The sequence below is a fragment of the Siniperca chuatsi genome, linkage group LG14 (genome assembly GCF_020085105.1).
Source record: "Siniperca chuatsi isolate FFG_IHB_CAS linkage group LG14, ASM2008510v1, whole genome shotgun sequence".
NCBI lineage: Eukaryota > Metazoa > Chordata > Actinopteri > Centrarchiformes > Sinipercidae > Siniperca > Siniperca chuatsi.
Genome location: NC_058055.1, coordinates 28,435,879 through 28,450,273, shown reverse-complemented (window position 1 = coordinate 28,450,273; position 14,395 = coordinate 28,435,879). Strand labels below are relative to the sequence as shown.

Below are 14,395 nucleotides of genomic sequence, written 5' to 3'. Positions count from 1 at the left end.
AAGCTGTAGTTTATGTGTAGTGCTCCTCAGCAAATGTTAGCATGCTAATACTTTAAACTCAAATGATAAACATTATACCTTGTAAACATCAGCACGATGGCATTGGCATTGTGAGCATTTCTGATTGGTCGAGCTCCGACTGGCGGAGCAGAAAGTGGTTTGACTGTCTGGATTGATGCTTTGCGGGTCACAGGCCAGCTTTCTCTGGTGCAGCGGCTCAGCTGCTGCGCTGTTGGAAGTGGTGGTTGAAGACACGGAAACCAGTCGGTTGATGGTATGATGCTTGTTAAATGCTATAACATTAACTGTTGTCATGTCATGCAGAGTGGAAAAATAACACTCTAGTGTGAAAACTAATTTCTTTCAGTTTGCATTCTTATAACAATGAAGATCCAATGTCAGCAGAGATGAATGTTGAGTTCACATGCAAATACATTTTCGCTCTCTAGACAGCAGCAGTCTGTGCTTGTCTCCAAGTGAGCAGAGCTGTTCATGTGACACGTAACACCATCACATGTCTGCATAATTAACAGTTTAGGAATATATAATCTCTCTTCCATAAGTGATGGGTTGTCATTTTCAATTGTCTGACTGTTTTTGTTGCAAAAATAAGAACAATTCTTGGTGTAGTTTTGGACTAAATGTTAAGGGCCATGTCAAGAAAATTACAAACTCAGCCTAAAATCACTTTAAGAATATATCAAGAATTAAAGGACTTATTTCTCAGCTGGATTTAGAAAAACTTATCCATGCTTTCATCTTCAGTAGGCTCAACTACTGTAACGGTGTCTGTACAGGTCTCTCTAAAAGTCAATAACACAGCTGCAGCTGATTCAGAACGCTGCTGCTAGTCCTCACTAAGACCAGGAGAGACCACATATCTGCAACAAACTCCCAGAAAACTTGAGGTCTGCTCCAACTCTCAGTTCAGACTTAATACTTTTTTGCCACTGCTATTTATGAAATTTTTTTTTTGACTATTTATTTATATCTTGCACTGCACTTTACTGTTGTTCTGGTAGATAGTTTACACATGACACCAAGGATTGCTGCCCTTATACTGGATTATTTGAAAATTTGGTCATATTGAGTGATTGCATGAAATGTGCATCCCGTTTAAGAACAATCCTGATTTACAAAGATTTTCATGTGGGTAACAACAAATCTGTTGTCTGAACACGTTTCATGAATCAGATGTAGTTGACTTTATTTTTCCCTCCATTTAAACAAAGTTAAGAAAAGATATACAAAAACATTGGTAGTGGAGACCCATTGTAATGTGCTGAAATAGATCCAAATTCACTGGCATTAAAGATGGCAGCCACTGTGTGTGAGAGAATGGTGAAAGATTGATATTCACTAGAAATTGAAATGCACCACAACACCAACGCAAACATTGGCTGAAGAAACCCCTCTCTGACACAGTCTCAGCTAAATTTATGAAGTGTCACAAAAGATTTATTTCAGAGTTTTTTATTTGGAGTGCATTATTTTACACAGGTGTTCACAGTATTGTGTCCACCACCTTTGGCGCAATCTATCAGGAACGTAGAGAGGAAATGCTGGCAGATACACATGCGTGATCTAGCAGTTGGTCATGCTTTTCCACTCAACCTTTATGTGGTATGTGGTATTTTCCCCTTGTCTCTGCCAGTTCAAAGGCAGTAAAGTGATGTGTTCATCCTAACAGGTTGATCATAATGGAAATAAGCTCTAGAGAGTTTTGTGTTGTCTTTGACAATATGAATGCTTGTATTTTGTTTTGTTTTTTTCTCAATTGTATTTAATGTAAATTGAAAGATGAATCTGTTTGTTGCAGCAAATAAGCTTTAATTTCTTTAATGAAATGCTCTCATGCCATAATGAATTATTAAAATTTTAATAAATTCAGATTGATTCCCACACACAGTGATATACAGTATATCTATTCAGAGAGATGAATGCAGCCTCAGTGACTTCCAGTGAATTTCAATTAACACTGACATTTGTTGTTTTTACAAATGAACAATGTTGTTCTCAAAACTATGAATCAGTGTTTTCAGTTTCTTTCTTGCTCAATCAATCACTACAATCAGATATGGTGAATTATGAAGGCCTCCCTGAAAACTTGACAAAGCTTGACCTCTCAGCCTTGGCTGGGACGACTGAGCGTTTCAGTTGACAGCATAGATGGTACATAAGGACGGGTCTGATGGTCTGGTCTCTGAGACCATAGATGAGAGCACTCAAACATCTGGGGAGGAGAAAAACACACACATAAAAAACAATCTGGATGCGCACAAGTACTACCCTCGATGCAATTTCTGAGATAGCTGTGAGCAATGGGCTATTCATAGTTGAGGAGAGACTGAGGCCCAGCTGCACCAGATGCAGCAACAGTGTGTTACGAGCCTTACGGGCTGAAGCTTTGTCTGTGGAGGCCGACCTGGCTGCTATCATCACACCAATATAGGAAGAAGTGACTGCCACACCAGCTGATACAAACAGAAAACAAGTATAGGCTTTGTCATAATGCTCAGATATTGGAACAAGAAACATGGCTATGTCAGAGCAAAGATCTTTCATCTCCAGGCTCTGCAGGTTTTGAAATGGAAATATTAATAGCAAAAGAACTCGAATGAGGACATTTAGTGAACTAAAAGCCCAAACCACAATGATGGCCACTGCTGTGTTTCTGATGGTGACGATGGTAGCGTGCCTCAGTGGGTAGCACACAGCGACATATCTCTCCATAGACATCACCACCAGTGTGAGAGGGGAGATCACAGTTGTGAGTTTGGAGAGCATGGTGAGAGCACCACACACAGGATACGTCACCCTTATTCTACAAGCAGATAGTATGTACATTAACTGGCTCTGTGCCAACAGTAGAGTGTCTGCAAAAAGAAGGTTGTACAGAAGAATGTAACGGGAGGTCTCACAAAACACTGGTTTACTCCTCAAGGTGAATAACAGGGTCCCATTAATGAAGAGAAACACACAGCATGGCATTGTAGTCAGAGTGGAAACTAACACTCTTTCCAGTAACCCCACATACTGCTGTCCAACAGTGATGTTGGTCTTAGACTGATTTGTAGCTGACATCTTAGAGCAACACTTAAGACATGAAAAAAATCTTGTTGATGTAATTGAATAAAATCACACTGAATCCTGTCCAGTTTGTATTCCTAAAACAGTGAACAGTCCTCTTTAGAGAAAAACCCAGAATTAACCCCATACATCTTTTTTTGTATAGAAAGTTAGCAGGATAGGTGTTATGCTCGTTAATGTGCAGGCAGAGCTGTTCTGCAGGGTTTCCCAAACCTCACATATTGTTTATGATCTCTGTCGACACACCAAGTTCATGTGACACCATCACGTGTCAGCAGATCAGTAATGGAAGAGAACAGTCTCTTCCCAACTTTGAAGACCAATGAGGAAGCTGGTATTACTTATTTTTGTTTCCTTGCTGTTTCTATCTTGTCAGCCCACTTTCTGGAGATGAAGAGAGGAAGTCCAAATATCTGTGCAAACCTTCCTGCCACAACACAATGACACACTCTCCAACCACACTGTTTCTACAACTATAGGAAACTTAACGGACCTGTTGCCGATCGTCTATGAGCCATATCGGCCGATACACAGCCGATACAGATCATTTTTTGTTTTGTTATAGCAGCTGGTATAGCAGTATTAAAAATTTAAGTACTGGAATACCTTGAATCAGAATCAGAATCAAACATACTTTGATCCGAGGGGAAATTCTTTCGTTACAGCTACTCACTATCATGTCAGGGCACACAGGAATAGAAGTACTAAGCAAATCAGAAAATAATAATACACTAAGATTAAGTACAAAGTGGATATAAGTATAAAAGCTAAAATAAGTGTAAGTACCAAAGTGGATTTAGAGGTTGATAAGTATGTATGGTATAATAATAGTGCAATAATGAGTACTGTCAAGTTAAGTGTAGCTTATTAAGATGATTATGAGACGATGGATATTGCACAGCAGTAATAGAAGTATGAATAAATATCAATAAACGGAATTTTAAACTGAAAACAGTATATTGCATAGCAGTATTAACACAGAATATTGCACAATTATTTCAAGTATGGCAGTGATGCTAATGCTCCAATGTCCAGTTTAATGACTTAGGGTCATATAGACTGACACTTAGAGGGAGGAGTTAAAGAGTTTGATGGCCACAGGCAGGAATGACTTCCTGTGGCGCTCTGTGGTGCTTTTTGGGGGGGATGAGTCTTTCGCTGAAGGTACCCCTATGTTTGACCAGCACATCATGGAGTGGGTGGGAGACACTGTCCAAGATGGCATGTAGTTTGGCCAGCATCCTCCTCTGACACCAACGCCAGAGAGTCCAGCTCCACCTCCACAATGTCACTGGCCTTACGGATCAGTTTGTTGAGCCTGTTAAAGGGTAGGTAGTTCGCTACCCTCAACCTGCTGCCCTAGCATGCAACAGCATACAAGATAGCACTGGCCACCATAGACTCATAAAACATCCTCAGCATTGTCCGGCAGATGTTGAAGGACCTCAGCCTCCTCAGGAAACAGAGGCGGCTCTGGCCCTTCCTGTAAAGAGCTTGAGTGTTCTTAGTCCAGTCCAGTTTATTGTCCATATGTACTCCCAGGTACTTGTAGTCCTCTACAATGTCCACACTGACCCCCTGGATAGAAACTGGGGTCACTGGTGCCTTGGCCCTTCGTAGGTCTACAACCAGCTCCTTAGACTTTGTTGCATTGAGCTGCAGATGGTTCTGCTCACACCATGAGACAAAGTTCCCCACCACAGCTCTGTACTCCAACTCATCACCTCGCAGATACATCCCACTACAGCAGAGTCATCAGACAACTTCTGAAGGTGGCAGGACTCTGTGTGGTGGCTGAAGTCCGTGGTGTAGATGGTGAAGAGGAAGGTAGAGAGGACAGTCGCCTGAGGGGCCCCAGTGTTGCTGACCACGCTCTCCGACACACAGTGCTGCAGACGCACATGCTGTGGTCTGCCAGTCAGGTAGTCCACAATCCAGGACACAAGGGGGGCATCCACCTGCATCGCTGCCAGCTTCTCCCCCAGCAGGGCTGGCCGGATGGTGTTGAAAGCACTAGAGAAGTCAAAAAACATGATCCTCACTGTGCTTGCCGGTTTGTCCAGGTGACTGTAGATGCGGTTCAGCAGGAAGATGATGGCATTCTCAACTCCCAGCCGGGGCTGGTAGGCAAACTGAAGAGGGTCAAGGAGGGGTCTGACCATGGGCTGCAGCTGTTCCAGCACCAGTCTCTCCAGGGTCTTCATTATGTGGGAGGTCAGTGCCACCAGTCTGTAGTCCTTGAAACCACTGGGACGCATAGTCTTCGGCACAGAAACAAGTCTTCCACAGAACAGGGACCCTTTGAAGACTCATACTCCGGTTGAAAACATGTTGAAGGACTCCACATAGCTGGGGGGCACAGCTTTTAGCACTCCGGGGCAAACGCCATCAGGTCCTGCAGCCTTGTTTGAGTGGAATTTCATCAGCTGTCCTCTCACCTTGTTAGTAGTCAGGCACACAGCAGAGGTTACAAAAATAGGAAAATAGCCCCTTGCGCTTAAAAAGTCCTTGAAATTCTAATGAACTACATAAGGCTGTCTTATATTTTGACCAAAGTTTTGTTCATCAAGTCATTATTGTCGTATTTGCTGTGTAGGGGTATGTGGACCCAAAAGCAGATGAACAGGAAGCGGTATCAGGGTGAAGTAGCTGGATGACTACAGTGTTTATTGGGTGGTGGTATGCAGGCAAGTACAGGCAGACCGGTAGGCAGACAGGTAATGAACAGACAAAAGGCAGATAGGTTAACGGCTGGCAGTGGTGGAAGCAGGGGAGTGAGTCCAAGGTGGCAAACAGTTCAAGGGAGCAAGCAAAATACAAAACACCAGGATCCAGCCAAGGTCCAAGGGAGAACAAAGAATCCAATACAAACTCACGGTAAGAATGCTGGGGAACTGGGCACAGGAACCAGGTACAACAAAAGGAGCGCCAAATGGTGACACTCACAAAAGTCCGGAACACTCACAAGACGGGAACAAAACTCACGGTAAGAATCACTCTGCAGGAACAACACCATGTGTACCACGATGATCCAACATTGAACAAAGAAGAGACCCAGACTAAATACCCTAGGGGAGGTGAGACAACGAGACACAGGTGCAAACAATCAAGGAAGGACTAACAATCAAAACTGGAGGGAAAACAAAGACAAGAAGTAAAAACCACAAGATAGACCAGGGAAGGAACACACTACAAAATAAAACAGGAAGTGACAACACCTAAACTACAACAATTATAATCAAATTGCTCAGAATCAGAAATTGATCAGCTTTTTAATTTTTCAAATTCTGAACCGTCACCGGCTCTCCCCCTCCTTTCTTCTTCGCCTTGATGTGTGGTAATTTAGGTGTTCTCACTTCCTGTTTTATTTTGGTAGTATTCTTCTTCCCTTGTGTGTCTTGTGTTTTTACTTCCTGTCTGTGTTTTCCCTCCAGTTTTAATTATTGGTCCTCCCTTGATTGTTGGCACCTGTGTCTTGTTATCTCACCTCCCCTAGGGTATTTAGTCTTGGTCTTTTCTTTGTTCTGTGTCGGATCATCGTTGTACACATGGTGTTGTTCCTGTCAAGCCTTGACTGTAAGGTTGTATTGGATTCTTTGTTCTCCCGTGGACCTTTTTTGGATTTGTGATTTTGGATTTGTGGTTTTGGATTTTGGCTGCTCCTTTGTGAACTGTGTTTTCCACCTTGGACTCACTCCCCTGCTTTCACCTCTGCCTGTACATGCCTGCATTCCACCCCACAATAAACTCGGTAGTCATCCGGCTACTTCACCCTGAGACTGCTTCCTTGTCATCTGCTTTTGGGTCCACATACCTCCATATAGCACCTCGCCTTACGACATGATGAGCCCGTTATGAACACTAAATATGCCAGGGAAGTGTAAATTTAATCCAGCATGGCTGGAAATTGATCTTTATAGCGACTGGCTTTTGACTGCTCTGTTTTATACCGACTGCTGACTCCTCACTCATCCTAACCGGCAGCAAGCCATCAACAACTGCGAGGCTGAAAACATCTGCATCTGCAGATTAACTTTATGATATGATCCACTACAGTTAGACCATACGAGATGAATAAATCACAGTTTGTTATCTTCGCCACCATCTTGACTGGAAGGGAGCATGCTGTATGTCACCGCTATGCATCTGTGCAGTTGTCATATCGGAGAGGTCAAGAACCGCTAGTAAACAAATATGCGTCCTCAGTTTTCAAGAGCGGCAACTTAAGAGCATTAATCCCGATCGCATATTTTACTGAATATCAGATCGATCTGTGCATCCCTAGTAAGCGACATTCACTGCCACGAAATGTCATACTACAGCACCAGCATCTCAGACCAAAACAAATGTGCACTACGGCACACCAGACTCTATTGACAAAAACAGTAATTTCACCTCGCAGATCATAGTAAAACACAGCTCATTAAAAGTGGACAGAAACAAAATAAAACTCACCAAAACGTGTTTGTTCCTTCCACAGACCTGGTTACTATTTGTTTTTGCAATAAACCACAACTAACCACTTCAACTCTGTCAGTTGTGCTTTTGGGTCCAGAATCTGTGTACCATAACAAACACTCTGGTTATAAATGAATCCTTAATTCACAAAGTTAGATGAGAAAAGAAGCAGCCGTTATATTGCTCTCCTCACAGCCAACAGTTTCACAGGGAGGGAATCACTTGCACTAACATGCCTTAGGCGCGTTTTGACAATTAGCAACCTCGCCCATTCATCAGTTAGGGAACTGCACTAACGTCGGACTGGCTACCAAAATAAAGCACAGAGAGGCTGCAATGACAACACGTCATTACTCCTCTATATCTTTACATAGCAAAGTTGTTTGCTGCTACATTAATCGAGGAGGCATGCAAATCACATGCTGAACCACCTCAAGTGTCTCCTTTCTACACAAAGGAGCAGTGGTTCTACTCAGAAGCCCTTCCAGATGTCTGAGCTCCTCACCCTGTGAAGGAAATTCATGTCAGCCACGTGTATTTGTGATCTGTCGTTCAGTCACTACCACAGCCAGTAGGCGATTTGAGGGGGGATGATATGTTAGCAAAATGACCAAAACCCGTCCCCCTTGTTAACCTGCTCAAAAAATGCTCTGCTTTGTCTCGTAGTGCATTGCCACAGTCTCGTAACATGAGACATAGCCTACTGGTTTTGAACTGTTTGTGGAAAGATTGAACTTCCTGAGTCTGTCCATTCCTGATTAAAAGCTCTGTTTCCACTGCTCTCTACGCTCCCTGTGTAGCCTACCTCACAATATACATGACAGAGGCCGGGTTCAGTGTGTGTGTGTGTCTTCTGGTCTGGCTCATTGGTCTCCCGCCTACTGCTGATCACCAGCACACCTGACGCCAATTAATCATCAGTCTCCACAGCATAAATACCAGGCTCTACCACACTACCAGTGCCAGATTGTCTCCGTACACTTTTACAAAATCTCCGTAAAGGCTCCTACCTCGACCAAGTTAAATAAATGTTGTAGTAGTTTCTAGTTTGTCTCGTTTTGTGACTTTTGTCTGCTTCTGCCTCAGAGCTACACTACGCCGGTGATCTCAGCCACAGTCTCCTCCCGGATCACTACAAGCCTGTTTGCATGTCCCATCTGCCACGCTACTCCAACCTGCTGCCTCTCCGGTTCTGTCAGCTACACCTTACGAGCCAAATGCCTCTCGGGCCCAGCCTGGGCGGTGGTAAGGCATTGTAGCCAACCCTTATCGTCACTTTACATGACGGAATTTTTGGAAAAAATTAGGAATGTGTTCGATCATCCGGATGCCAGTGGGAACGCAGGAGGACGGCTAGTACGGATCAGCCAGGGAAGCTGAAGTGTGGCGGATTATTCCGTGGAGTTCTGCACACTGGCTGCAGACTCGGGGTGAAATGAGGAAGCTCTTGTCAGCATGTTCGTGAAGGGGTTGAACGAACAAATGAAGGATGAGCTGGCAGCTCGGGATGAACCCACCGGCCTGGACGCTATGGTTTCGCTATGCATTAGAATGGACAACCGCATACGTGAGACCTGGGAGCCAAATCCTGACCATGGGGCCACACTCGCAACTCATCTCGTCTCCCAACTCACCACTAGTTCTGGGCTTCCCCTGGCTACGTCAACAAATTCTGCACATTGACTGGACTAATGGGAGAATTGAGTTGGACCTCCTATTGTCTCTCACCTGCTTGCAATCTGCTCGGTCCTCACCAGAGGTCAGTACACCACCACTCAACCCGGAACCCCCAGATCTAATTCTGATACCCGAAGAATATCGTGACTTACTTTCTACCACCGCACCGCCCTTATGATTGCGCCATTGACCTTATCCCTTGGAGCTCCTCTTCCATATAACCACCTTTACAACCTGTCCCGACCCGAGAGGGAAGTTATGGAGAGCTACATCAAAGACTCATTACATGCAGGCCTCATTCATGCATCCTCCTTGCCAGCAGGGGCTGGCTTCTTCTTTGTGGCGAGGAAAGACAAGACAAGACACTACGCCCGTGCATTGACTACAGAGGCCTCAACCAAATCACCATCAAAAATAAATAACACTGCCACTCATTAACTCGCTTTCGAACACCTTCACGGTGCCACTATATTCACAAAGCTAGATCTCCGGAACGCCCATCACTTGGTACGGAGACGGGAGGGGGACGAATGGAAGACTGCCTTTAACACCCCTTTGGATCATTTTGAGTATCTAGTTATGCTGTTTGGACTAAGTAACGATCCAGCTGTTTCCAGGCACTGGTCAATGACGTACTGAGAGACTTTTTGAATCGCTTTGTCTCCATCTACTTAGACGATATCCTCATCTTCTGACGGGACAGAGCCAGTTACATTGCCCATGTCCATCAGGTTCTCCAACGGCTCCTGGAGAACAAACTATTCGTCAAGGCAGAGAAATGCGAATTTCACACCAGTTCACTGAGCTTCCTCAGTTACATCCTTGAGAGTAGACAGATGAGGACAGATCCGGCCAAAACTAATGCTGTGTTGGAGTGGCCGATGTCTGCTAATCGCAAGCAGCAGGTGCATCTGGTATTACAGTCATGTGGCAGCTCCTCTTACTAAACTCACCTCTTCCAAGATCCCCTTCTCCTGGAACACTGAAGCAGACGCAGCCCTAGCCAAACTCAAACATAGTAGGAGAAAAGAAAAAGTAAGTCAAGAATCATAAATATAAAATTGCATTATTGTATTTAAAGCGAAATTTACAAGATTTACTGTTATATATCTGTTTTAAAATTAAAAGAGTTGTACAGTGTTTAAAACAAAGAGGATGGAATGTGCAAGGCCATGGAGGAGCTATCTAATGTTAGCTAGCTAAGATGCTATGATGTAATATATATATTACTGTGTAAAGTATACCTAACTATGAAGCTATGCACCATGTTGGTAAACAGGGAGAATTAACAGGCAGTGGAGATGAGATGTTCCTCTTTGTTGCTGCCCAACTTTAGACTCAGAAGACACACTAATCTTTGTATTAAAATCTTGTCAAGTGTCGCTTGAAATAGGTAAGCACAGTTTTGAACTAACACGTTTTAGGGTTCAGACATTGAAGACTGAAGTTAAGTTTTTTCTCTTTACTTTGGACTTGCTGAACTTTGCCAAAATTTGTTTTCACAGAGGTACATGTTGTCCCCTCTCCATGAAGATTCCTGATAAACACCCACGGGAACCATTAATCATGTCAATATTTACTGAAAACATTCATGAGTAAGGTTTGAATATTTAATGTGTCTAAATGAGTTATCAGGAGATTAGGTCAGATGGGAGGGATTTCTCTTTGTGACACCTCAGAGTGTTTTCAGCAGCTGAAAAACAACATTGCCACAACAACATTTACACTCAACATTTAGCAAAAGGCACCTTTCAATTACAGAAATGCCCCAAAACGAACAGTGGCTAAATTTGAAAAAAAGGACATACTTATTAACTATTGACACCTTAATTTTTGTATTTCAAGACAGAATTCAAAGGATTTTTCAGTTTACTAAAGTACAGAGCTTTCTTGAAGCCAGTATCTGTTGGCCATTAGCATCTGCAGCTTAAGACATTTCGGCTGGAGTTTCAACACTCAGTTGTATTAGGAAGCTGTTAGCTGTAGATATTCTGTGAGAAGATTACAGTTACTAGGGCAGGAGTCAATGTTTAGCTGAGAATCATTATTTTATTTTTCATGAAAGTGTGCATTTACCAATTTTCATTTTGAACTTAGAGTGAAAATCAAATATAAAAACAATGATACAAAAGTTCTAATCTCAATGACACAATAAACACTGTATTTTTAAGTTTGTGTTTATTTATTACTATGAGGGACTCTGACACACAATTAGCAGCTTATTTAAATCTTCTGTATATTCGCCTTCTCACTTTCAGTTAGGTGAAGCATTTTCTCAGTCGTGCTTGGTGCAAGAGTAAATTGTGGTAAACTGTGTCTACCTACATTAGAAAACACAGCAGCCTTTGCATGCACGAGAAGTGGTGCACTTTTGTGACAAAACAAAATCAACAAAGATGATATGAGAGATTGTAGGGACATGATGACACATATTGTGTAATAAGTCATAATGTTGCATATTGACTTACAAGATGACAGCAGGCATAAGTCTCACCACTCTAATCCAGAAACACAAGATCAGTGGTGCGAATTTAGAGTACATTAAAGAAACAAACAAGCCAAAGAGGGGAGTTTTTGTTTGGCAAAACCTCTGTGCACCACTTATTTTGGGTTCTGAAATTGAGACAGGAGCTAGAGTCCTCACTAAGACCAGGAGAGACTACATATCTGCAACAAACTCCCAGAAAACTTGAGGTCTGCTCCAACTCTCAGTTCAGACTTAATACTTTTTTGCCACTACTTTTTTAACTTTTGACTATTTATTTATATCTTGCACTGCACTTTACTGTTGTTCTGGTAGATAGTTTGCACATGACACCAAGGATTGCTGCCCTTATACTGGATTATTTGAAAATTTGCTCATGCTATTGAGTGATTGCATGAAATGTGCATCCCGTTTAAGAACAATCCTGATTTACAAAGATTTTCATGTGGGTAACAACAAATCTGTTGTCTGAACACGTTTCATTAATCAGATGTAGTTGACTTTTATTTTTTGAGAGAATGGTGAAAGATTGATATTCACTGGAAATTGAAATGCACCACAACACCAACGCAAACATTGGCTGAAGAAACCCCTCTCTGACACAGTCTCAGCTAAATTTATGAAGTGTCACAAAAGATTTATTTCAGAGTTTTTTATTTGGAGTGCATTATTTTACACAGGTGTTCACAGTATTGTGTCCACCACCTTTGGCGCAATCTATCAGGAACGTAGAGAGGAAATGCTGGCAGATACACATGCGTGATCTAGCAGTTGGTCATGCTTTTCCACTCAACCTTTATGTGGTATGTGGTATTTTCCCCTTGTCTCTGCCAGTTCAAAGGCAGTAAAGTGATGTGTTCATCCTAACAGGTTGATCATGATGGAAATAAGCTCTAGAGAGTTTTGTGTTGTCTTTGACAATATAAATGCTTGTTTTTTGTTGTTGTTTGTTTTTCTCAATTGTATTTAATGTAAAAAATCTGTTTGTTGCAGCAAATAAGCTTTACTTTTTTTAATTAAATGATCTTATGCTATATTGAATTATTAAATTTTTAATAAATTCAGATTGATTCCCACACACAGTGATATATATCTATTCAGAGAGATGAATGCAGCCTCAGTGACTTACAGTGAATTTCAAGCAACACTGACATTTGTTGTTTTTATAAATGAATAATGTTGTTTTCAAAATTATGAAACTGTGTTTTCAATTTCTTTCTTGCTCAATCAATCACTACAGTCAGATATGGTGAATTATGAAGGCCTCCCTGAAAACTTGACAAAGCTTGACCTCTCAGCCTTGGCTGGGATTACTGAGCGTTTCAGTTGACAGCATAGATGGTACATAAGGACGGGTCTGATGGTCTGGTCTCTGAGACCATAGATGAGAGCACTCAAACATCTGGGGAGGAGGTAAACACACACATAAAAAACAATCTGGATGCGCACAAGTACTACCCTCGATGCAATTTCTGAGATAGCTATGAGCAATGAGTTGTTCATAGTTGAGGAGAGACTGAGGCCCAGCTGCAACAGATGCAGCAGCAGTGTGTTACGAGCCTTACGGGCTGAAGCTTTGTCTGTGGAGGCCGACCTGGCTGCTATCATCACACCAATATAGGAAGAAGTGACTGCCACGCCAGCTGATACAAACAGAAAACAAGTATAGGCTTTGTCATAATGCTCAGATGTTGGAACAAGAAACATGGCTATGTCAGAGCAAAAATCTTTCATCTCCAGGCTCTGCAGGTTTTGAAATGGAAATATTAATAGCAAAAGAACTCGAATGAGGACATTTAGTGAACTAAAAGCCCAAACCACAATGATGGCCACCGCTGTGTTTCTGATGGTGACGATGGTAGCGTGCCTCAGTGGGTAGCACACAGCGACATATCTCTCCATAGACATCACCACCAGTGTGAGAGGGGAGATCACAGTTGTGAGTTTGGAGAGCATGGTGAGAGCACCACACACAGTATACGTCATCCTTATTCTACAAGCAGCTAGTAGGTACATTAACTGACTCTGTAGCAGCAGTAGAGTGTCTGCAAAAAGAAGGTTGTACAGAAGAATGTAACGGGAGGTCTCACAAAACACTGGTTTACTCCTCAAGGTGAATAACAGGGTCCCATTAATGAAGAGAAACACACAGCATGGCATTGTAGTCAGAGTGGAAAATAACACTCTTTCCAGTAACCCCTGATACTGCTTTTCAGCAGTGACGTTGGACAGAGATTGATTTGCGTACGACATCTTAGAGCAACACTTTAGACATGAAAAAAATCTTGTTGATGTAATTAGATAAAATCACAATGAATCCTGTCCAGTTTGTATTCCTAAAACAGTGAACAGTCCTCTTTAGAGCAAAACCCAGAATCATCCACATACGTCTTTTTTGTATAGAAAGTTAGCAGGATAGGTGTTATGCTCGTTAATGTGCAGGCAGAGCTGTTCTGCAAGGTTTCCCAAACCTCACATATTGTTTATGATCTCTGTCGACACACCAAGATCATGTGACACCATCACGTGTCAGCAGATCAGTAATGGAAGAGAACAGCCTCTTCCCAACTTTGAGGACCAATGAGGAAGCTGGTATTACTTATTTTTGTTTCCTCGCTGTTTCCATCTTGTCAGCCCACTTTCTGGAGATGAAGAGAGGAAGTCCAAATATCTGTGCAAACCTTC

At 42.5% G+C, this 14,395-nt stretch overlaps 2 protein-coding genes across 2 annotated transcripts; both read right to left on the bottom strand.

The window, feature by feature from the left end:
* Nucleotides 1-1,862: 1,862 nt before the first annotated feature.
* LOC122887772 (odorant receptor 131-2-like) lies at nt 1,863-3,439 on the bottom strand. Its single transcript, XM_044221276.1, has one exon. The coding sequence runs from the start codon at nt 3,082-3,084 to the stop codon at nt 2,086-2,088; it is 999 nt and encodes a 332-aa protein (XP_044077211.1). The 5' UTR covers nt 3,085-3,439; the 3' UTR covers nt 1,863-2,085.
* An 8,756-nt stretch (nt 3,440-12,195) lies between these two features.
* Nucleotides 12,196-14,114, bottom strand: LOC122887775 (odorant receptor 131-2-like). The gene has a single exon (XM_044221279.1). It carries the CDS (start codon nt 13,961-13,963, stop codon nt 12,965-12,967), a length of 999 nt encoding a protein of 332 aa, XP_044077214.1. The 5' UTR covers nt 13,964-14,114; the 3' UTR covers nt 12,196-12,964.
* Between the last annotated feature and the right edge of the window lie 281 nt (nt 14,115-14,395).

Excerpts from the sequence above, each read along its gene's own strand:
- LOC122887772 (XM_044221276.1), bottom strand. The coding sequence starts at position 3,084 with ATGTCAGCTACAAATCAGTCTAAGACCAACATCACTGTTGGACAGCAG.
- LOC122887775 (XM_044221279.1), bottom strand. The coding sequence starts at position 13,963 with ATGTCGTACGCAAATCAATCTCTGTCCAACGTCACTGCTGAAAAGCAG.